General features: G+C 36.5%; 1 protein-coding gene across 5 annotated transcripts in view; it reads right to left on the bottom strand.

The window, feature by feature from the left end:
- ZPLD1 (zona pellucida like domain containing 1) overlaps window positions 1-25,713 on the bottom strand; it is a 313,221-nt gene that overhangs the window by 17,185 nt on the left and 270,323 nt on the right. For all 5 annotated transcript variants that reach the window (XM_061193037.1, XM_061193034.1, XM_061193035.1 and 2 more), the window contains 4 exons: window positions 21,935-22,181; window positions 5,892-6,112; window positions 2,435-2,616; window positions 955-1,027 (listed from right to left, as the gene is read on the bottom strand). In XM_061193037.1, coding sequence (XP_061049020.1) covers window positions 955-1,027; window positions 2,435-2,616; window positions 5,892-6,112; window positions 21,935-22,070 — 612 coding nt within the window. In that variant the 5' untranslated portion in view covers window positions 22,071-22,181. The remainder of the gene's footprint in view (window positions 1-954; window positions 1,028-2,434; window positions 2,617-5,891; window positions 6,113-21,934; window positions 22,182-25,713) is intronic.

Here is a 25,713-nt window from a genome sequence, read left to right as displayed (position 1 = left end):
AACCAAGTATCTTGGCAGCTTCTCCTTGCAGAAGAAAGTTTAGAAATGACAGGCAATCTCCATTCCAACACATTTTAATTTGTTGTTTAGAACTCTGTGGTGTCACACTACAAACTTATAAACATGACTTTTTTAAATGCCTTTGGAAAATGTCTTACTACAATATTTATAGCACGTTATATTCAAAGTATAATGCAATGACTTTTAAATCAGTTGCATGAATTATAACTCAGTGCCATGATGACATGAATAATAATGTAAAAATCAGATTCATAACTTACAAAAATGTTGGTTGATAGATTGAAAATTGATATTTAAATCAGGCATTTAACATGTATGAATAAAAATTTTTAATCAACATGAAAATATCATTGTGAGATTAATGTTAGTTATAAATAGAAATTCATGTATTTTTCACGTTTTTGCTGCCACTGTCGATATTTAAATGACAAAAGTTTATACAATACTGTGCAGTCAACCCAAATTATTTCAAATGTGACAGAATTGACAACAGCCAAAACCCACATTGAAAATATTAACACATTCATCACCAAGCATCGTGCCTTCAAGTCAAGTATCCTTTGGACTTTTCCTATCTTTTTATCACAAATATATTATTTCCAAAATCTTGACCCTGACTATGGCTACACACACACACATACACACATAAATAAATATATATGTATAAATGTAGATAGACACTTGGAGTAACTATGCAGAATCACATTTATAAAATAAAGTTTAAATCATACACCAACTTCTAGAAAAAAAATGGAGTTTTTAGTATACATTTATCACTAAGATATATGAAAATGGTGGTAAAGATGAATAAGTGTTACCAAAGTATAACAAGGTTAATGTGGCTTTTGGTAGATTTTTATATAAAAGCCATTCTCATAAATGGCTCCTCAGAACAGTGAAAGAGGAGATAACATCCTTCGCCCATCAACTTACGTTATAAAGAAGCAGGTTCAAAGTGCTGACAAATGTACCATTGTTCTCCCTCACAGAAATAGCAGCTGAGGACCTAAAACAGATTGAGGAAAAGGAAGGCATTGATGAGATTTTTAAAGTTTCAGTTATACGTTAATGTTAGATTTAAGGCAAAAAACTCTTGAGTAATCCTGACATACTTTTAACTAGGTCTGGAGTGTGCATACTGTTTAAATTATTGAACAGATAAATAATCAGAAAGCAAGAGGGACTAAGTAAAGACAAACTGTTCTTTATGATCTTTTTATTTATAAAGGAAGCTTTTTTACATTTTTTATTACTTACATGAAACTTTTGCAGAAAAACGTCATTCCAAAAAAAATTGAATCTGATGCAAATACATTTTCATCAATTCCACTTCAATAGAAGTTTCATGAGATCAGGGACTCTGTTTTACTTTGTTCACTGCTGGAACATTGCATGGCACATAGTAGGTGTATAATATTTATTGAATAAATGAATACATTTCCATGTGCATTGAAGTTCAGGAGTGTATTTAGTGGGAAAGTTGAGGGGAGCAGAGTGAAAGACTATGACCTCCTTCCCTCTGCACCTGTATCCTTTTGACTCAAGGCCTTTCTTTTCTTGTTTTCCACATCAAAATCTTGCTTTTGACCAAGTTGTTTGTCATCATTGTGCCATTAAATCATCTATGAATATTTTTTACCTGAAGCAAAATGTGTCCTCCACGTTCCCTGTGACTAAGATTAAACAATAATTTTACTTTTGTGATAGAAAAGCCTAGAACTGGAGAGGGAAAGTTCTTATTCAATCACCCCATCTTGTCAAAAATATTTCACAAATCCATATTGTAACGTGGATGTATAACTGTCTTGGAGTATGTGCTTTGGGAGTAATGAATGAATACATGACTATAAACAAAATGCAATGACCTCAGTCCATGTCTGAAGCTCTTTGGCTCTGGGTGACACCACCTTTCCTGGGAAGCATCAGCAACTGTGCAGGTGACACCTCAGCAGGAGGCATGGAGACCTCAGATTCTGGGCAGCAGAGTCCACCAGTGAGAGATACGGCAGAGAATGAAGCCAAACAGGACCTAACAATGCAGTGACCGAATGTTCTACACACTGGAAACAGGACAGGCCCTTCTGGACTGCATAAGCGCCCAGGGTTCTTAGGTTCTTGGGCAGCTCTCAAGGGAGCTAGGAGAACCCAAGGCAGACACCTGACTAGTTTGAGCCAATTTTAATTGGGGGAGGGAATTAAAACTGAGCTGTTGATATGCATCATAACAATAACACTTACAGATGGATAGAGAGGTAGATAGGTAGGTAAATAGATAGATAAGACTTTATATGATTTCCATTAGATTGAGTTTAGCTATTCTCAACAAATCCTGCTATCTTTATAAGTCCCTCAAGGGTAAAAATGACTCAAACCAAAAGACAATATGAGAAAGCAAGAATAAAATGCGACTTACGAAGCAAGCTGGGTATTATTAACCAGGTATTCCAATGGATAACTACAACTAAATTTGTAAAGAAGTCCAGGTAGATAGCTGATGATTGTTGGTGGGTCTGGAGTATCAATATATCCTGAAATATTTCCTATTTGTACTGAAGTTGCATTTCCATAAGCACTGACTCCAGGAATTGTGGATACCTGTTAGAATGGTAGATCAAGCTCAGTTATTAAATAGTTACATGTAAATCTAGGCATTTCATATGCAAAATAAAACATTAGACAGATCATTTCTAGGGTCTGTTGCAACTATAACATGGCATGGTTTTGAAATTATACACATATAATGCTACTTATAAGTGATCATACGTCTTTTTTTTCTTCCTCTCATAAAGAGAGTGATTTTATTCTTTTTTAATTAGTTTTTATTGGAGTAGAGTTGATTTACAATGTTGTGTTAGTTTCAGATGTACAGCAAAGTGAATCAGTTATACATATACATATATCCACTCTTTTTTAGATTCTATTCCCATGTAGGTCATTACAGAGTATTGAGTAGAGTTCCCTGTTCTATATAGTAGGTTCTTATTTGTTATATATTTTATATATAGTAGTGTGTATATGTCAACCCCAATCTCCCAATTTATCCCCCCCGTTCCCCCCTGGTAACCATAAGTTTGTTTTCTACATCTGTGACTCTATTTCTATTTTGTAAATAAGTTCATTTGTAGCATTTTTTTAGATTCCACATATAAGCGATATCATATGATATTTGTCTTTCTCTGTCTGACTCATATGTGTCTTTTAACTAAATAAAACTTCATATAACCAAAGACACTATACTCATATTTCACAAATAAGAAAGTAGAGAGACTATATGTTACTCGTTGTGCTACAGCAAGTAATTTGAAAATGCTCATGTGTAAAGTCCAAATTCTCTGGCATGGCCTAAAAGACCCCTGTTAATCTGATCTTGTTTTGCATGTTAGCTTCACATCTCCAGGCTCCCACTCTTGGTTAATAATGTCCCAGCCCCAAGGTCCTTCTTGCTCTGGCCTTTGTGCATTCTCCTCCTGCCTCCACTCTCCCCTCCTCACCACGACATATCCCACTCCTCCCCTGGATCTCATCTTCCCTGGAAACTTCTCCTGATACACCCCACAGCTTCTGTTCATGCAGTCACAGTGCATGGGCAGTCTGACTCAGCACACCCCCATCCATAATCAGAGCTCTTTGTGGGCAGGGGACCCTCCTGGTCTTGTTTGCCTTTGTCCCTTCAGCATAGCTCAGTGACACCAGCATCTTGGGGTCCTCGAGATAAATTCTGAACAAATGAATTAAGGTCACACATTTTCTTAGGGTCGATCTTCTCAGGGTCTTCCTCTGTGGTACATGGAGATTCTCATCCCCTTCCAGGACAATAGTTCATAGGTGGGTTGCAGAGGGATCATGAACTCCTAGAATTTATATAAAAATATTGTCCATGTGTATATTTTCCTGGGACTGATTAGCTTTCATTTCTCCAATCCCACTAAAATTTAAGAACCAGCATTTCAGGAATAATCAATAATGTTCTTGACCTTCATAATACAATTGAGCTTCTCCCACCATGTCAAATACAATATGATGCTCAGTTAATATTTTTAGTAGATATTATGGAGACCTATAACATTTAATTTTCAACAATAGAATATACTTTATACATGAACCTAGGAGCACATGGGCAAAGCTGAAGCAATTATCTAGCTGACTCATGAAGAGAGCCAAAATCATTATGAATGAAAACATTTTGATTCTAATCCAGATGACTTAGTAGTCTACTTAATTTTTCCCATACAGGACTATCCTTGGAGCAGACTCCAAAGGTGGTGACATCTAAGACAAAAATAAAAAAGTAAGTGATTCTTCCTCTCTACACATCGCTTGCCTGACTGGCTAGCTAAACATGCAAATTCTGTCTGTGAAAAAAAATTATATACATATATTTATATATACACACATAATATATATCTCAATTTTTATACCAGAGTAATTCAGTTCTAAAAAAAAAAATGAAGGTACACACATGAACACGTATACACACACACACACACACACACACACAGGCTTTGTCTGGCATTTCTCCCAAATTGTTTTTCCAGCAGCAGGGTAAGACTGAAGTCAAGAGTAGAGAGCTCCTTGAAGGAGAGACCTTGGGCTACCGTGGGAGGAGGGACAGTGCCACTGCTCTCCACATGGGCTCCCTCCCTCCACACGGAATCTTGGATGTGTAATAATCAACCTGCATCACTCTCCCTCTCTCCCTTAGGCCCACTTCATAACCTCTCTGCACACAACCCAGAGAGATGAATAAACGTTTTTAATAAAAGGAGTCAAGAATACTCAAGCTGCAGACTTGGAAATGGTCATGGGCACAATATTCTAACTGCCCTCCGGGAAAAGATAAAGGAGATTCAAAGAAATCTCTTTTTCCTGTCTCCTATCTCCCACCACATCTTAAAAGCCCTGCCCTTAGAATAATCAAGCTTTTCCCCTTAATCCCAAACAATAATTTATCAAGAGGAAAAACTGATCTCTCCTTCTTCACTGGGCTAAGCGGTCATGCTCATTGAATCTTCTTTTTGTCTTTGCTAGGATTAACCAATAAGACTCTATTTAAACAAGCAAAAGAAAAAATAGTGCTAAATGAATTTTAGTGTAACACCCCCCAAATCACAATATTTTTACTTCAATTAATTTTAATTCCCAAGAGAATGAATGCCTCTTTCAATTCTATTTTTGGTGTTCAGTGCATGCATAAATAAATGAATAGTGTAGACTAGTGGTTCTCATTCAAGGAGGAAATATTTGAAGTGGTGTTTTGATTTTCACAATTACTGGAGAGAGCGTGCTACTGGGATTTCATGGGTAAGATTGGGTATGATAACATTTTGAAATTCAAAGGACAGTCCCACAGGATGAAGAATTTCACACTGGAAATGCTAACAGCCCTCTTTTACACAACACTGGTGCAGATCATTCAATGGTAAACATGATACCTAGAAGATTCTAAGTTTCTCATTCTATATTTCATCTTTCTTCCTGAATGAGGTCACTAAGAAGCAATAGGCCAAGTGATCCACTGCCAAACTCACTGGAATATAAAAGATACTTCCATAAAAAGCATGAGGAACATAGCTAATGATAAACTGTAGAGACATATTCCTCAGCGTTACTCACACAAAATAATGTTGGTTAGAGTAGCACAGTTAATCTCAGGCCCCTCAACCACCAGCTACAAAAAACAGAACCACTACTGGAAAATAAAATTGTATGATTGGGAGCAGAAGCCTCAAACAGGCAAAGGAAAGCTATTTGTTCAGTTTTATTGGAATTTTTTCTCGAAAGATAGATTGGGCTTCTGATTATTTCATGAAACTGGGAGTTTTTTTAGTTATGATCCCCAAACCTAGCACACAATTTCACACTAATCTTACCACTAAATTGTTTCCACAGCCCTCCAAGGTGCTGAGATTGATGATGAAAATGACCACCGCAGGAAAGGTGTTGTTATTGATGAACCCCCTGCAGTGGGAATCCCCATGCCTTCCGTTCAGTGCCAGGTCTGTTTCAGAATAACCAGAGAAAAGTACTGTGCAAAAATTAATCTTCATTGTAATGGCCTGGACCCCACAGTAGACATTGATGTCTCTTTCAGCTGAAATAAAAAATATAAAAAAACAAACAAGTCACGAAAGCACAGCATGGGGTCCAAGAATAACTTTAACATCCCCTGAGGTATTTTCATCCCTTTGGTCTGTTTAACTCATTCATGTTAACTTGAATACACCATAATCCAACGTGAAAGTATTAGGAAAAATAGTCTTTGATTTAGTTATTTCAGGAGATATCTTTGAGTGTAGAGATTATAGTTCATCCCTGTTTCCTTGTGCCTGGTACACAGTGGATGTGCATTAAATGTTGATCGGGTAGTGTAAAATGATTGGAGAATTGAGTGGAAAAAATTAGGCCACTTAGGAAATTCAGAAGAGAGTAACTGAATTATTTAGATCACCTGTCTAGAGTAGTGAGACTCACTACAAATGATGCATTTTCTCAAGTGTAAGGAAGAAGCAGTTAAAATCCATCCTGAGCCAAATTGTTGAGCACTTTGGTGTTTTGTAACCCATCTTATCCAGGATGTATAAACAAAAGCCATCCATCCAGATTCCATTTTATTTTATTAAATTATGCTAGAGAGGAAGAGAATGAAAACTTATCTGCTTATATTACAGTCAGACATGCAGTCTACCCTAAGAAAAATTTGCCAATGACTATGCCTGAATAAAAGCAATTAACTAGGCATGAAAATGTAAATTCACAATTTGCAGTTTTCCATGATTCCATGAGTTATCAGTGATGGGATCCATTCCAGGTCTATAGAGGTGAGCAGGCACACACACACACACACACACACAGCCCACACACAAAATTTTCATGTCTCTATTTAGTTATTTTTCTGCATGTAATGAGGAAAATATATGTAGAAAATGGAGAATTTGGCTGCTGCTAGGTAATTCCCCAGTGTTAGAAGCTTTTAGTTTTATTGGTTTTGGTAACTGTTACAGATTGAATTGTTTCCCTCCCTCCAGAAAAAAAAAAAAAAAAAAAACTTTGAATCTTAACCCCCAGTACCTCAGAATGTGACCTTATTTGGACATAGGGTTATTGGAGAGGTAATTAGTTTAGATGAGGTCATACTGGAGTAGGGTGGGTCTCTAATCCAATATTACTGGTGTTCTTCTAAAAGGAATATCATGTGAAGAGACAGAGACACAGGAAGAATGCCATGTGAAGACAGAGAATTGGAGTGACACACCTACAAGCCAAGGAACTGCAAAGACTGCCAGCAAACCACCAGAAGATGGGAAGAGGCCAGGAAGGATTCTGTCCAGAGTCTTGGAGTTTAGCCTTACTGATACCTTGATTTTGAACTTCCAGCCTCCGGAATTGCGAGAAAATAAATTTCTGTTGTTTGAAGTCACTCTGTTTATGCCACATTGTTACAGCAGACTTAGGAAATTAATACAGTAAGCTTACCACTCTTTAACACTCTTATTTTTTACCACTGAGATAAAGAATCTGAAACATACATCTGGTTTTCAAAGTGTGAAAACAAACAAAAATGGATTAGGCTGTTAGGAGAAATCACCTTGATTGCTCAAAAAAGAAAAAACAAGCAAAATAAAATAATTTTTTGGTAAATGATCTAAGTAATATGTAAATGTCATTCATAACTTGTTGGCATAAAGTTAATTTGCTTAACTATATCTGTTCTAATCTATGGGTAAAAGTGTTCAACAGCATATTTCTTTGGAGTGTTTATTCTGCATACTGTCTTTTTGTTGGTAAAGTGAATCATATTTTGAGGATACAAATCAATCAAAATGGAAAATTTCTATGTTTGATTATGATTTTAAACTCAATACAAAAAAGAAAATTTTTTTTCATAGCAAAAGATAGAAAGATGGAAAATCTTTTTCATGGCCAAAAGGCAAATATTAGGCTACTTAGTATGGAAAACTCCAAGCAATATTCCCTTTGTAGGTGGAAAATAAAATGATATTCCACAGATGAAGTATACTGTGCCAACACAGAAAATAATAAATATCACTTAAAATTGGGAGAATATCTCTATTAGCTTTCAACATTAGCTATTCAAATGCAACTATAATTTTTAAATGATGCTCTTATTAAAATAATGAGTTCATTTTAAAAAAAGTTTGAGTGTTTCAAACATTCAAACTTCAAATTACATCTTAAGTCTGTTGATTTTTCTCCATCTTTATGCTATTCCTTGGTCTATGCCATAATTATTTTTTCCCCTAGAATATTACATTAACCTCCTAACTGGTTCCTTTATTTCTACTCTTAATGCCCTCTGATTAGTACAACTGTTAAAACATAAATCCAATCATGTTATCTCTTTGCGAAGATCTTCAACAGCTATTCATTTCACTCAGGCCAAAAGTCCAAATCTTGAACCAGGTCCTCAAGAGTCTCTGTGATCCACCACCTGCCTACCCCTGCATTCTTATCTCCTCTCTACTATCCCCCTTGCTCCCTACATCTGTTTCATTGAACTCTTTTCAGTTCTTTAAATGTATCACACTGAATCATAGAGGCCAGAATAGTGGTTACCTCCGAAGGAAAACTGTCTAGAATAGGGGAAACAAGGAAAATTTGGACGGTGATAAAATTGTTCTCTATCAATCTGGGTGGTGATAACATGAGTGCATACATATGTTAAAATTTCAAGCCACACCCTTAAAATTGCTGCATCTTATTTTATATGTTATTCTTCAATAAAATACCATGAGTATTTTAAAAAGCCTAATATAGGTTACACAAGACCTTCAAACAGTTTTCTTTCCCCTCCGTAGGATGCTTCTCCTATTCCCAATCTTTGTCTGAGGAACTCTTACTCATCCCTCAGGTCTCGAATTTCATTGTCTTTTTCCCAGACTTTCCTGATCCCAAATCTAAATTATGCTACTCTGTCTTATGTTGTCGTATCGACTTGGAATCACATATGTATTTGTATAATTGTCTTCTCAATAAATTGGAAGTCCCAGAAAGCAGGAAGCTATGATATTCATTGATGTACTCCAGTGAGTAATTAATTAATTACTCACATAAAGTATGGGGCAATAGACTGCACTAAGGATATACAAAGTAGTGGTCCTTTTTCTTAGGTAGATCACAGTCCATAAGAGGAGATAGATGTGGCCCACATTTACAGAAACACTGGACAGAGAACCATGGGGTGGCATAGAAAGAGAACCTTACCCAGACCAGTTGATTAGGAACAGCTTCCTGGAGAAGATGGCATTGAACTGAGTTTTGAAGTATCGGTAGGAGTTAGCTACAAAAAGGAGTGGGAAACTTACAGCACAAAGGGGACAGCATGAACGATGACAGAAGTGTGAAATGAATATGCCCAGGCTGGTTAGGAGCTGGACAGTTCCATTTTCATTTGAATTTAAAAAGCAAGGAGGAAATGGTAGGTAATGAGGCCAAGTAGCAAGCACACAGGCAAGATCACAGGAAACCTTCACATACAAAATGGTCTCTGTAAGGTAGTCAAATGTCTACTTAAATGTGAAATCAAATTCTCAACTACTAGGGCATGCACTAAGAACTCTTTATGCCTGGCTAAATAGAGAATGAGTATCATTGCATTACTTGGCATACCATAAATGTATGGAAGTTAATACATATCATTAAATATGTTACAAAAGAGGTATCACTCCCTTAACTTAAACCAACTAAAGATTTTAGCTTCCTCACCTTTGTTCGAGAATTAATTGATGCCTATGCTAGCTTAACAATGGCAGTGATTGTTTTGTCCAGATGTAGTGCTCTCTTCCGTTTTCTGCTTTATAACTGGAGACTTGTAACCCCTGCAGTGGAAGTGAATTTGCTACAAGCTGATCTCACTTGGAGAAATAACAAACTAAAGACTTTACAGTGTAAGAAAGGATCTGTTCAAATCCATCCTAACCTAGCTTTCTAAAGACTTTTCACTGTCCCTTCCAAGGAATACATTTTTCCCTGGTTGTAGATACCAAAGACATCTATTCAGCACAACTTTTCCATTTGTGAGGCTTTGAGGGAAACAAAAATGATACTTCAATTTGCCAAAGAGCAATTTCTGCCAAAAATAGAGAAATTTTTTTCAGTTACTGAATAACAGTTGCTCTCAACAACTAAATTTTTTTAGCCTTTTTATTGTCCAATCCCTGGCTTGAATTGTAATATCCCTTTGAACAACACTGCAGTATTAAACAATCCAATGAATACAAGCTAACGACAAAAAATAATCAAGGAATAAACATGTTTAGATGTCTGGTTTCTAGTGTTTTCTGTCTAAAGATACTAAGTATGTCTAAAACGGTAGGCCTGCATACAGAGTTTATGTGCAGTTATGCTGCCAAAAGGGTGGTTTTTCCCCTGATATTTAACCAAGCTAAGTTATTCATAGGAAATTTTAAAATGCAGTATTCAATTGAATTCAGATAAAAATAAAGAGATGTTCTACACTCCTCTTACCTACCAATCAGGCAATGAGTTTGTCTCAGATTTTCTAAAATTAGGCAAATTTAAATATCCTGTCACACTAAATATTCTGTCACCATCTATCTCACCATGTACAAAAACATAGCCTGATATGGGGTTCATAGATTACGGTTACCATATAAATGGATTAAAAATGGAATGGATCCAATTCTGTATATGTGAATAAAAACATCACTCTACCTATTTATCTCCAATAAAGTTCCATTCCTAGAACACCTAATATACTTTTCCCTTTAGACATAATTCATGACAATATATTCTCAGCATATGATTCACATATTTAACAAATATATCTATTTTCTTTTTCTCAACAATTCCATACTCAACTGGCTTACATCCAATGGCATCCAGATGAGGCTAATGATTCCTAGCTTTTGATACATGGAATGATTTTTATCTCATCTCAATACCATTAAGTTTGAGACCTACATTTCCTTTCAGTAGTGTCAGAATATTTAACATGTTCTAATTATTACCTGGATTAATAACGGCACAGATCAACGCAAGTATTCAAATAATTTGCACACATATATTCTGCAACACAAACACCCCAGAATTGAACTGAACTGCACTGCAGTGCAGCGGCTCAAAATGTTCCTTCACTATTGACCTGAAAAGGTAAAAATCTGTATGAAAAGCAATTCTGGTTGTCAGTGTAGAATGTAAAAAAAGGGTGGGGTGCACAGGAGTTGAACACACAAAATCAGTGCCATCAGTTTTACACAAGCTAGAGGTTATTTGGTCCTATTTATTTTCAAGATCTAAACTACATGCCACTTCATGTTAACAAAGTATCCAAAAAAAGCATTTATTTATATACAGTATGTTAGTCTCTGTGCTAAACTCTGAGGATAAACATATTAACAGGACTCCTTCACTTCCAGGACTCATGGTTGTGTAAAGGACACAGAGAAAAAAACAGACAATTGCAATGCAGTTGATAATGATATGATAGAGGTTTGAATACCACGTTATACACAACCATGTCTTGGTAGGGCACAGCTGTTTGGAAGGGATTCTTGGGAAGAAATGAAACAGTTCCAACTGGCTAAATTTTATAAGAAATTGATTAGATGATGGCATGAAGAGAAGGGGATGTCAAACTTATGGTCAAGTTTCTAGCGTTAGTGACTGGGTGGATTATTCCCCGAGATAAGGAATACAGGAAGGAAAAAGATGATGAGCTCAGTTTTTGAGAGGCTGAGGTACATATGGGACATTCAAGCAGAAATATACAGCAGGTAGTTGGAAATAAGAGTCTAATATTTAGAGGATAGAAAAGAGTAAGAATTATAAATTTGATAATCACCAATACTTAGTACATCAATTATAAACAATAATAATAAATGAAATACCCATTGAGAGCACTCAGGTAAGAGAAGTGGGCTGAGAACAGAAAAATAATTTCTAAGGCTTCCTTTTGTAAGACTTCATTTTTCCAATGATATATAGTCACTCTCTTCTGCTCTATCCCACATCACGTTAACTATGAGTCTACAATATCACCTACATTATACCTGGGAGTGGATATTTGCTTTCCCACTAGATTATGAACTCATCGAAAGCTCTGGGTTTTCCCAGCGTGCCTAACAAACACTCAGCAAGTGTTTATTAAAATATGTTTAATTAAACTCTTTCACAAACAGCATGCACGGTTTCTAACTTTTTAGTATCAACTTTCAAGATTCACAAAGAAAATATGTGCTCAATGATATAGGTTCATCTTGACTGTTCATCCAGAACTCATGTTTCCTATCTGTACTCTGCCAACTGCCTGAGATGATTCCTGTTTTCAGACTTTTAGATGAACATCAAAATTCTCTATGTCAGAGATTTTCTAATTCAACACACTAAATAATATGAAATTAATGGATTTTTGCTATTTGTTTAGGTATTTAGCTTTTTTAAGTGCATTAGTCTGGCAATTAATTATCTTGCTTTATTATTAATAATAAATTTTTAAAATCATTTCCCCTTAACAGCAAGGGATTTGCTAATCCCTATTGTCATTAATAGCAAGTGCGTGACAGTCAGTTGGGGTTGGCATAAACACTGTGGTATGTAACAACATAAAGCTGGCAAGACATCATGAGTACCACACTCCAATCAGCACTTCTTATGAATATGCATTACAGAGAATCTTATTAAAATGCAGATTCTGATTCAGTAGATCTGGGATGGGGCCTGATTTTTACATTTCTCACAAGCTCCCGGGTGATGCCAATGTTGCAAGTGAAGGGGAGCAGAATATGCCACCCCAAAATATGCCTCTTTGGCATAAGGATTACCTTAAATTGATTATTTTTAAGAAACAGCAGGGATTTCCCTGGTGGCGCAGAGGTTAAGACTCCACACTCCCAATGCAGGGGGCCCAGGTTCAATCCCTAGTCAGGGAAATAGATTCCACATGCATTCTGCAACTAAGAGTTTGCATGTCACAGCTAAGGAGCCCACGTGCCACAACTAAGACCCAGTGCAACAAAATAAATAAATAAATATTTAAAAAAAAAAAGAAAAAAGAAATGGCAGACATAGGAGAATCCCTGAAAACAAATGGAAGTTACTCTTCTGAAAGAGACATTTACATTTATAAGGGAAATCTCCATTTGTAAATGCATCTCCTTCTCTGTACCAGGAAGGAAGAGGGGAACAACTAAACCTCCAGAAACTCTTACAAATGGAGGCTACAGACCTAAATCTGCATAACAACCGTACTCCTGTTTACTGTGATTTACCTGATGACCTCCCATAACTGGCTTCCCCACCACCACCATCTCCTTTGTCTTTAGCTTGAGATGGTATTTAAGGTAGTGGCTTGGGCCATTTCAGGGAGTTACTCAGTTTTCCTGGGTATCACCCATGAATATAGGAGGTTTACATGTTATTAAACTTCTATTTGTTTTTTTTCTATTAATCTGACTTTTATTATAGGGGGCTTCAGCTAAGAACCTAGAAGCGTAGAGGGAAAATTATCTTTCCTCCCCTACACAAGTTTCTTAACCAACTGAGTTACTTAGTCATAACTATACATTTTGATTGGGCAGGAATTAATCCTTAGGTGGGTTCTATCAGGTGGGATTAAGCACTCCCACCAAACTGTATGATTTATAGGCTTACAAGAGGGAGAGGTTTGGATGAAAAAGGGACAGGAAAGAGAGAGAAACAAATTGTAAAGGGGATGGGTGTGTGTCTGAGTCCCTTCCTTTTTTTTTTTTTTTTATTAATTTATTTATGGCTGTGTTGGGTCTTCGTTTCTGTGCGAGGGCTTTCTCCAGTTGCGGCAAGTGGGGGCCACTCTTCATCGCAGTGCGCGGGCCCCTCACCATCGCAGCCCCTCCCGCCGCGGAGCACAGGCCCCAGACGCGCAGGCTCAGTAATTGTGGCTCACGGGCCCAGCCGCTCCGCGGCATGTGGGATCCTCCGGGACCAGGGCTCGAACCCGTGTCCCCTGCACTGGCAGGCGGACTCCCAACCACTGCGCCACCAGGGAAGCCCCGAGTCCCTTCCTTTTTGAGGAACTAACTGGTTTGAATTACAATGAATTGAAAGAGAGTTGTGAAAGACTTTGTGAGACTGAACCCAAATGAGTCTACTTTAGTGCTCAGGTGGCAATGTGTGAAATAAAATTGGGAAGAAGGTCAGTCTTCTCCTTCCCCACCTCTACCCCATGTTACAAACCATAGCAGTTTAATAACCAGAGGAGCAGGACCGTTACCTCAAATGGCAACTATGCCCTGGGCACTCTTCGAAACAATTGAAGGAGATGTGTGAGGCTGGGTGAGTCTGTTGTGAGCAACTGACGGCTCTGTGCAGTTCAGATGCAGGTATTCCCGTGAATATGATTGCACCTGGATCCATGGGCTGGTTTATACACACTTAAAGGTAACATTGGTTTAAAACTGATTGTATAAACAAAACCTATTCAGTATAATAGGAGGAGTCTTTTCTGTAGGCTGAAGACTGCGCTGCTTTGTAGTACCACAGAAATCTCACCTGGAAATACAGGACACTCATCCCTCAGTATCCATGGGGGATTGATTCCAGGACCACCCTTGGATACCAAAACTTAAAAGAAATCCATGGATGCTCAAATCCTTTACATAAAATGGCATATGCAGTATTTGCATATAACCTATGCACATCTTCCTATATGTTTTAAATCATCTTTAGATTACTTGTAATACCTAATACAATGTAAATGTTATATAAATAGCTGTAAATACAATGTAAATGCTATATAAGTGTTTGCTGGCATGCAGCAAATTCAAGTTTTGCTTTTTGGAACTTTCTGGAATTTTTTTTCTGAATATTTTCAATTTGAGGTTGGTTGCATCCACAGATGTGGAACCCATGGATATGGAAGGTCAACTCTAATTTATTTCCTGGACTCCAAGAGATATTCCAAGACTATATAATCTTAGCAGATTATAAAAGTAATTTATATATCATTTCTATTTCTATCTCTATAAAATGAGAGTAGCAATATTTGGCACTACATAAACTTAAAATTGCTTAGAAAACAGATGTTATATTTGTTGTTTTAACACAATTTTTAAAGTTAATTCTCCTCAAGTTTTTATACAATATTGAGCAAGAAGTTTAAAAGGGGTATTGATATTTCATCTACCCAAAATACCAGCAGCTGATGAAGAATTTAAAGTGGATTAGGAATTCAGGTTTCCCCTGTGTATTGAAGGTGGTGGTTGCTCACCACCTCATTTTTCCCCTTCTGTTTCTCATTAGCAAATGCAAGCTGTTGTCTGCAGGGCTGAAAGAAATGCATACGCAGTCCTCGATAAACTTTGCAGGCTTCTATTCACACTTGCTAGAACTAGAAGAGTTTGGTCATCTTTTTCAAGCAGAAAAAAGCATATGGGTTTTACTTATACAAGTAGAGGAAATGAAAAATCCATGCAATAAAGAACTTTGTTATTAAAATAAAGAAGAACAATTCAGAACTCTGAATTGTTCAGTCACTGAACTTGCTGACTAATTCCTCTTCTCTCCACTGCACTTTACCACTGAAGGTTAATAACTGCAATCGCTGCCTCAATCAGTTCTTCTGCCTCATCTGGTGTAGTAATTGCAGTCACAGCTGCAAAGCGAAAGCAGGCATCCTCTTCACAGCTTGGAGACCAAAATACTACTATTATGTAGGAAGGCAGCAGAATTGGCCTTTCTTACCTACACAGAGAGCCAGAACGTATTCCCTGGGATAATTATTCCATAATCCACTCTTACTTTGTCTTTGGGCACAGAACAGTGCAATGGTTAAGCAAAGCCTAACACAAAATCAGGCAGCTCATTTTACTTGACCTGCCCATGAAGTCTATCACTGAAATAGGTGATTCTCTATTTTATTTCCTCGGGAACACTGATACTCATTGAAATATTAATAAATATTATCAGAGAAAAAATTTCCTTAGTCAAGCTGGTCCTGAAAAAGCTAAACAAATTTTCCTACCATATGATTTTTCAAATTCTTTAATGTGTCAGTTTCCATTGTGATTCTCCATTTACACATAATTTTAAAATTTTAGTTTTATTGAGATATAATTGACATACGGCATTATGTAAGTTTAAGGTGACAGCATAATGACTTGACTTACACTTATTGTGAAATGATTACCACAATAAGTTTAATTAATATCCATCATTCATATAGACACAAAAAAAAGGGAAAAAATGCTTTTTTCCTTGTCATGAGAACTTTGAGGATTTACTCTCTTAGCAACTTTTAATATATTTTAAATATAGCATACATCAGTGTTAACTATAATCATCATGTTGTACATTACATCCCCAGTGTTTATTTATCTTATAGTGTGAACTTTGCACCTTCTGACTACTTTGATCCATTCTCCTGTGCCCCCACCCCTGCATCTGGTAAGCATAAATCTCTTCTCATTTTCTATGAGTTTTGTTTTTGTTTTTTAGATTCCACATATAAATGAGATCGTATAGTATTTGTCTTTCTCTGCATGACATTTCACTTAGCATAATAACATTTGCAGTCCATCCATGTTGTCACAAATGGCAGGATTTCCTTTTTTTTATAGTTGAATAGTATTCCACTGTGTGTGTGTGTGTGATTGTGTGTGTGTGTATCTCACAACTTTATCCATTCATCTGTTGATAAACACATTGGTTGTTTCCATGTCTCAGCTATTGTAAATAATGCTGCAATGAACATAGGGTACAGATGTCTCTTTGACATAATGATTTTGTTTCCTTCAGATATATACCCAGAAATGGAATTGCTGGATCATATGGTACTTCATTTTTATTTTTTGAGAAATCTTTAAACTGTTTTCCATAATTGCTGCACCAATTTACATTTCTACCAGCAGTGCACAAGGGTTCCCTTTTCCCACATTCTCACCAGCATTTATCTGTTGTCTTTTTGCTGATAGCCATTCTGACAGGTGTAAGGTGATATCTCATTGTGGTTTTAATTTGCATTTCCTTGATGATTAGTGATATTGAGCACCTTTTCATGTGCCTACTGTCCATCTGTATGTCTTCTTTGGAAAAATGTCTATTCATTTGTTTGCCCATTTGTAATTGGATTATTTGGTTTTTGGTATAAATCATTTTTTAAACTTAGTATTCAAGATTCACTTTAAGGCATCATGGTTTGATGGAAAGAGCTCTAGTGTTATATCTCTGACAATTGCTAGCTTTGCAGTATTAGACATTCTAATCCTCAATCTCCATATCATAAAGTAAAAATTAAAAAGTTTTGTAGGTTTAGTGTAAGAAATAAAAGAGAGAATTACATAATGTGCCTAGCATTCTATACATGGAATTTATTCCTTCTTAGCACTATTTCAAATAGAATACAAAATGACAAGTCATAAAACATTGACTTACGTTCAGTTTCCCATGACTGGTTAGTTCACCATAAAACAATGTCAGGCCACAAAGTTTCTGGTGTCATTAACCTAATCTCTCCTTGATTGTGCCTTTATCATTAAAGACTTCTTTAGAGGCTTGAAAGTTTAGACCGACCCTTACATATACCATCTTCTAAAAGAGGGGCTAGTTCCAGAAGGTATCCATTAGTTGCAGAGGCCAAATGCATTTATCTTTATGTTTCACTTTGGCCAAATAATTCTTTGGTACTCTAAAAGTCAACTATGGATTGCATTTTATTCTTGGAAGAGCATAATTATAATGTCAGTTGGGCATGAGTCTATTCCCTGCTACTAGCTTGGATAGGCAAGAGTTAACTACCTTTAATATTAAATGGTATCCCTTTAAATTTAAAATGAATTAGACCATGTTGGTTCCCTTGGCTCAAGGATAAATGGCATGGAAATTAAAGAAAATAGTTCTAATGTCATGAAACAGCAAAGGTCAGATAGGGTGAGATGATTACTCTCATCATTATTAACATTACTTTGCATTTAGATAACTCCTCTCCTTTGCCAGACTCATTCTCATTCTAGCCCATTGCTTAGTATCTGAGCAGCTTGTGGAGCTCCTAATGACATCAAGGGTGATCCTGATGTGGAAGAGAAGCCATAAGTCAAGAGGGGAGTGAGCAATTAACCTTCAGGCTTTATTTGCTCACTCTGGTCTTCTTTTGCTAACAACCTGCAAAAATGGGCTTACTTGAAAAGACTACCCATATAAACTTAAAGCCTCTCATGGAACTTTTGATTTATCTGAATTTTAGATTTTTTTTAATATAAATTTTAAATTGCAACAATGTGTGTGTGTGTGTGTGTGTATAAATTTGGAAAGTTTGGATATTTGTTGTCTAAGCCCAGAAGTACTAAAAGTGCTAACATGTGTAAGGACAAATACAAATTAAAAAGAAGAGGTTTAATTCTCCCTGTTGAAAATAAAGGAAGAGACCATTCATATCAGAAAACTTGTATGTACTTTCTCTTCTCCTTGAAATGTATATAAATCCTTTTGAAAATCAGATAGGACTTTTGTCAGCTTTATGATGCAGGGATGTCTTTCTCAAGGACTTGGGAACCATCTCTTAGAAATGTAAACATCAAGGAAAATAGTATCCTTATCTCACAGTCTGGGGAGGGTGGGAGCCTTGCTCCAAATCACAAAAGTACCTCCTTTCATAAAGATAGGAGAATTTTATCTTCCCTCTGGAGAAAGCTAATACACTAACACAGATGGTCACCTCAATTACCAGATAAATTCAGGATGAACTATTCGTGACAAATGGTGCTGTCAAGTCCTCTTACTTGAGGACTAATTATTATTTATTTTGAAACCATGTATGCAATGGGTTGCCTCTGCTTGACTATGTAACAGAGTGAGGTTCCTTTCTGTCTTTGCAAACTTTTAATGAATTGCGTGTTGAGCATCACATTCTGGTTTAATGCTTATTCAATGATAAATGTGTTCTCATCTCTACTATCTTTGTGGAAAGAATTTTTGGGTTGGGAGAAGATTTTGTTTTTAGTTATATTTCCCCAAACATGACTGTGCTTTTAACTGGAATAATGGATTCAAGAAAATAATAGAATACAGTCATCTGTTCTCAATCATAATGCATATGAGACTCATCTGCAGGGTTTCAAATACAAATTCCCAGCACCATATTCAGAGATTCTGACACTACATATCTGGGGGAAAGCAGTGAAGTCCACACTGAACGACTATCTCAGGTGATTTTGATGCTGATGGTCAGTGGGCACCATTGTAAATGGAAGTTTTAACATAATTTTTAAATTTTACCATATGAAAAATACTTCCTTTTGCTGTCCTAGTCACTCCTTGGCTTATTTACAGGTTTTATTTACCTTTACAAGTATAATACATCATCAGCTAGTTCCTCTCTGCCGAGCAATCTTCTTACATTCTGGCCTTCTTTTTTATCCATAACAGGGTAAGACTTAACCACCCTTCCCAGGCCCCAGCCAGGCCTCTGGCCCCTCACTCTCTGAGGGTCTCTGCCTTCCACTTCAACCAAGAAGATGAACATAATTAGCATCTCTCAACTTCTCTGCCTCTGTCTTTTATTTCTCTTCTCTCCTAAATCAAACAAACAGCTGCCACTTTTCCAAGGTTAACTCCTCCACCTGTACCTTTGATCTCTTCCATATTTTCTTTCCTCATTACATCAATTATTTCTTTGTTAGTATTCCTAGTCTCTGAATACTTTCTCTTTGCTCATGTAGACTCAGGTGTCTCTAGTCCTCTAATCCAAAAATCTCCTTTCTCATTTAAACTGCTGGCTCAGTTTACTCCTCCCTTTCTTTCACCACCAGGGTTATTTAAATAGTAGTCTATTTCCACAACTTTCCTTTTCCTACCCCTCATTCATTGCTCACTCACTGCACAGCGATTCAACTCTCACACAGCTATTTTCGGTTTCAACCTCTCTCCTCGGACCCAGGTCCAGATTTCCTACTTCTGAGTAGAGGCTGCCTCTACTTTCTAAGAGCACTTCAAAGTCATTATTTTCGAACCCAAACTTCCTTTCTAAAACATGCAAATGCCTTATACTTTTGGCATCAGTTAACAGTACCGACATCCAGTTATCTAAGTTCAAAACAGCCTCTAGCCTTCTCTTTCTCTCACTTCCCAAGTCAAATCAGTTCTCAAGTTCTGGGGGGTCCACCACAAAGTACTGCATCTCTTAATAACTGTCTCCTTCTACTGCTTCCACTGCCACTGACTTCGTGACATTTCTCTCTGCCTCTAGTTCTTCTAACTTGATTCTGTCCTTCACACTTTCCCCAACATCTGCTTTCTGAAACAAAATGTGACCACATCAAATCCTTAAAAAAGTATGTTTAGAAAGATACAATGGCTCTTCATTGCTTACAAAATGAAGACAAAACACTTTTATTAAACAAATAATACAAAAAGTATCCTTGCCAAAACAATTGAACCTGAATTTATTCAAACCTCTAGCTCTCATTAGTTGACAGGTTATACAGGAAAAGAGGAGCATATTAAATGACACATAAGAGTTACAGTCAACCAGATCCAGAGTGTTGGAATTCTAAGAAACAAATTACCAAATTATTTAAAGAGATAAATGGCATTTTAGAAAAGCAAGGGACTTCTATAAATTAAGACAGACTTAAGAAACACATCAACAAATGCACCATGTGGATTTAGAGGCAAATTGGCTGAGTATAAGATGATATTGAGTAATTATTGTTAAGTTTATTAGACATACAAGTGTAATGACTTTTTTAAGTTCTTTTCACTTATATATATAATGAAACATGAATAATGAATGTATTTTAAAATATTTCAGAGATGGAGGTAGTAAGAAGGAGAGATAAACAAAATTTATAAATGTTGACAACTGATGAAGCTGTATGATTACTATGAGTGCTTTTTTACTAATCTCTACTTTTGCATATGTTTGAAATTTTCCATAGTAAAAAAAAAAAAAAAAATCCTATCATTTGTGGTATTCAAAATCATTAAGAACTCTGCCTTAACTTACCTTTGTAAACTTGCCTTTGGACATTCCCCATCCTGACCTCCTTATTTTACTTAACCTGTCAAGTACTTTCATACTAGGTCTGAGCTCATGAAGCCATTCCTACATACTCTTGTCTTCATTCTAGAGCAAGCCAGATTACCTCTCCTCAAATAAACTAGAAACTTCACATCAACTACCTAACTACCTACTGATTGCTCTATGCAGGTGTGTTGTTACTCTGGCATGCTCCAAACACAGGAGCATGTAAAACATTGCAGAAGGTATTTCAGTTTGCAATACATAAGTAGAAAAGTAGTTTCAGATCATCTAATTCTTATTTTGTAACTATTGAACTGTGGTTCTATAACTTTAGCTGATATAAAAAGATGACTTAAGTGAAACCTTAAATTACCTCTAAAAAGTGCAGATTTTAGGAACCTGTGGGACACGTCCATCAATATGGTCAAAATCTCATGTCTGTCATAATATTGATGGGTTGCTATGAAATGCATTCTGAAGCTGGCGTGTGTACTTTGGTGGTGACCAACATTTCATTGAAATAGTATTTTTTTGAGTATTGCATAATATTTCACAGTCATTTTCTGAGTGTTCTTCTTAAATAAATTTATCATCATATAAGGGCAATTTTTAAAGTCTGAATTAATTTATGAGAAAAAAATCCCTCAATTAGACAAATTTTGAATGACATTAGCCTCTCCCAATTTTAGCAACCATTAGTCAATATTTTTCACATCTGTGAGCAGTCATTATAATAAAATAAACTACAATGAACACTTTGTATGTTAATGTGGTTATAAATTACAACTTCAGAAAATGTCTTTTGTCATTTGCCATTTGTTAGCATCCACTTAATACAGACAGATATCCCCCTCATTTTCCATATGTATTTAAATGATTTACTATTCAAACATAATCGCTCTTTCCAGATACAATTAGAGAAAAGACTGGGTTCAGACTTACCAGGAAATCTACTGTGGAGGTTGGTGTCACAATTGTAGCCATTGAACTGAGCAGACCCTGGAAGCACTCTAATTATTAGAAGCAAGAGCAACCATATCTGTTCCATTGCAAAACCTAGGAAAGAGTTACTTTTCATATGGACATCACCAGCCTTCACTCTCACTTGCTGGGAAGACTGAGGCTGATTTCAACTCACTGTTGGATAGGCAGGCCGTCTACATCCATGCAGGCAAAGCTCATTAAAGACCTAAGGATTATCAGAAATAATTATCAACAATGAGGCAGAGATTTTGGCTACAATATTTCAAAATTATTTTTATCCTTTGACTCCAGTTTGCAAAAGTGACAAAGCTAGGCTTTTGTAGTAGAAGAACTAAGATATAAATCATAACATTTGCAAAAGAAAGATTTTTATTATAAATAGGAAGAACTCAAACCAAGTATTTAGCAGATTAGAACAGCATAGCTAGGCAGACTGACTGATTTGGAGGCAATGCTACACTTTAAAGTACCAATATCCATAGTCAGAGGGATTTAACATTCAATAGTTGATTTTCAGAGAATTCTCAATACTCTCAATGACCAGATAATGTCAAGAAAAATTTCCTCTCAACAAAGGAATTCCAGGATACTACTACTTCTCAAAATCAATGGTTTGTATATCATTTTCCTAGGAAACACAGGAATAAAGCAAAAGGGAGAACAGAAAAATACTACATGTAGAATGACATTCTTGTTTCTCCAATGGCTGCGCATTGGTGGTTGATAATTGATACAAAAGCATGAAAACCTTGAATTCTTAGGAGAGTGTAATGGAAATTGTCAATGTGTGTTGAACAAATAAATATAAATTGACTTTAATACTTAAACTCCAGTCAGTCTGGTATTTTTTTTTTTTTTTCCTATATGGCCTTTTATTGTCCTGATAAAGTTAAAATATCTTCCAGAAGTGCCCAACTTATTCTCAGAGCATAGTTTGTACACTGGAAAAAAATCTTTTGGGTTGCTGGTTTTGGTCTATGTATAAAAAACAAAAAGAAAATAAAACTGCAAATGGGTTGTTCAAATAATTTATTGCATTTTTAAAGCTTTGGGCTCGGGGGAAAAAAATGTTTTAGCTGTCCTTGAAGATCTGCCCTTAGATGATCAATTAAGTCTTTAGCAAAAGGAAGGAAATACGTCTTGCTTTTGAATCGTCATTTTAATATAACATGTTTATGGTGAACAAAGTCACTTTGGTGAGGATGTGGGAAAGGAAAGCATGAGTTTACTCCCCAAAATAGACACAAAAACTATTAATTAAACAGGAGCTTCCTTCCTTAGGCACTATAACATACCACTCAGGCACAAACCTAGTCACTTTAGGAAGAACAGCCACATGTCTGGTTAGTTCTGATCCACTAGGACACTCCGGAAACAGAAGACTCACACAAATGGCTGCCCCAGACCCTGGGGTGTCTTGGCCATGCCTATGCCTTCAATGTCTAGCTCCTCAGGACACTCCAAATAGACGAAGACAGCCTTGCTCTTTTGGAGTCTTTGGAAGACTTTTAGGAAAGACAGCAGCTTGTGTCTGAACGGTACATCCCATCACACACACAGCGATGCAATGCCCCGCCGCTTCCTTCTCATGATGGGTCCCATTAACTCCTAGAAGGCACTGGAGACTCTAGACCCACACTGTTGTCTCTCAATCTAGAGAAGTCTCCCACCCCTAGGGATTCAGAGTCAGGAATTTTCAAGAGTGAGTTATTTTTATTATTCAAAAAGGCTTTCTAGCTTCTATATTGTCTCACAGGAGAAAAATAATGCTTATTGAGTGGATGCTGTATACAAAGAAGGCAGTGTGTTGCCCGATCATTTACCTATAGTCTCTCATTCAAATCCTTATAAACACTGGATGATACTGGAATCACCATTCCATGTATAGAAAAGGAAAAATAAGTCTCAGGATGCTAAAGTGACATGGAAAACAAGTGGAGGGACTAGAATTCAACTCCAGATCTTTCTGATAAGAGCTTGCTGCACAAGCTACCTAAATATCATCTGTTATTAAATAAATTTCATGTTATTTTGGTTGCCATTTATCATCAGTTGTTTTCTTTAGCTTTTAAAATCGTGTACCCTTTATTAGATCTTTTCATATAAAAATAAACAAATTCTTACATAGTGAATGCAATTTATTTAATAGATGTATTCAATAATATGGGCATTGTGAGGAAGATAATTATTTCTTAAAAAGGGAGAGGAGGTCCTGATTGTGGAAACAGTGAGAATTATTACTACAGACTAAACTGGACACATCTATGTTTAGCAAAAATGGTTAAGAAACACGTGCTACTTGAAATGGACCACTAATAGCAGTAGTAAAGTCTTTGCTTTACAACATTAGATCAGATCTGAGGTTGTCCAAAAGACATATCTCTACACTTTGAATAAGACTTAGAGCTCTGTCATGGAGATTAAAACTCTTAATAAATATTTTTTTTGACAAGAAGAAGGTAGAGGTAGAAGGCAGCTTGCTTTAACAGAAAATCCATTGATTTTGATATCAGCAGATACAGATTCAAATTCCCCCTCAGGCATTCTCTAGATTTAGCATTTGAAAACCAAGATGATGATCATAAGACTTTATAAACTACAAACACATAAAGAACATAGCACAGTCTGGACATACAGAAGGCACTCTCAATCCCGTGGAGAGGGATGGTGACTGGGTCTGTGCTCCTTTGACTAAGCCACATGCTCTGGAGCTAGACTGCACAATACAAAGGTGTCCCATGGGCTAGTAACAGCCCTGATTAGTTGCATCACATTATTATATTTATAATGTTATTTGTATTGGTCTGTGTTTTAATATTATGGTACTTTAAGCAGGGGAATTTTAAAGGACACCACAACTTTTGTATAGGCAGTATCCACATTCTGATCCCTATAACATTGGCAGTGCTCATGGCATTTTCAAGACTTTGGGAGTTAATGAACTATTTTCTTGTACACTCCCCATCCTCAATCCTATCTCCATCATTTGCTCTGTACATAGAAAACTTGAGTATCAACTCACAGTAGTAGCAAGCTTGGAGACGTTACTTTCCACAGTTTCTAAAATTTTTTTCTGAAATGGGAGTGCTTGGGGTTTGGAGACTGTGTTGAGATTCTTTACACTCATTAAAGCTTAATGTCTTGTTTGCTCAGACTCCCCATCTCCTGGGCATGTGCAATTCTAGACATGTGTACTCCAGTCTCAATCTGGCTTAAAAACTTAGTTGAGCTTCATGTCACAAGGTAGAACCCAGTGTCTGTGGTTTACCCTGGGATGACCTGAAATGCTTGCTGTCCCATTGTGGCTCCAGCAAACTCTGATTAGAGAACCTGAGCAGAAGCATTTCCCATCTTCTCCACCATCACTAAGTGCAGCATCCAATGACCCTACTTTGGTACTTAACAATGTTGTACAAGACTGTCTGACATGGTCAATATTACAAAACACTAGTAACACATTCTTAGATAACAATGACCGTGAAGACATGTATCACAAGGTTTTTGTACATCTTTCTTAACTCAGTACCTCCATAAATTTAAATTGATTGGGATTGGGGAGGGAGAGGATTGTATGTATAACATTGAATTTTAAGGAATTCAGAAGTGTTGATTTTAAAGAGACACTTGCATCTCTTAAACTGGTATTAAGAGGCTCTGTGTTTTATACTTAGCGATACAAAGGAAGTCATATGCTGAGTGACTTGCTATCAAATGTCAATATTTCTCATATTAAGTTC

Source organism: Eubalaena glacialis, chromosome 6 (assembly GCF_028564815.1).
Source record: "Eubalaena glacialis isolate mEubGla1 chromosome 6, mEubGla1.1.hap2.+ XY, whole genome shotgun sequence".
Taxonomy (NCBI): Eukaryota; Metazoa; Chordata; class Mammalia; order Artiodactyla; family Balaenidae; genus Eubalaena; species Eubalaena glacialis.
The sequence above is the reverse complement of the archived record's forward strand: the minus strand, read 5'-3'. Positions and strand labels throughout refer to the sequence as shown.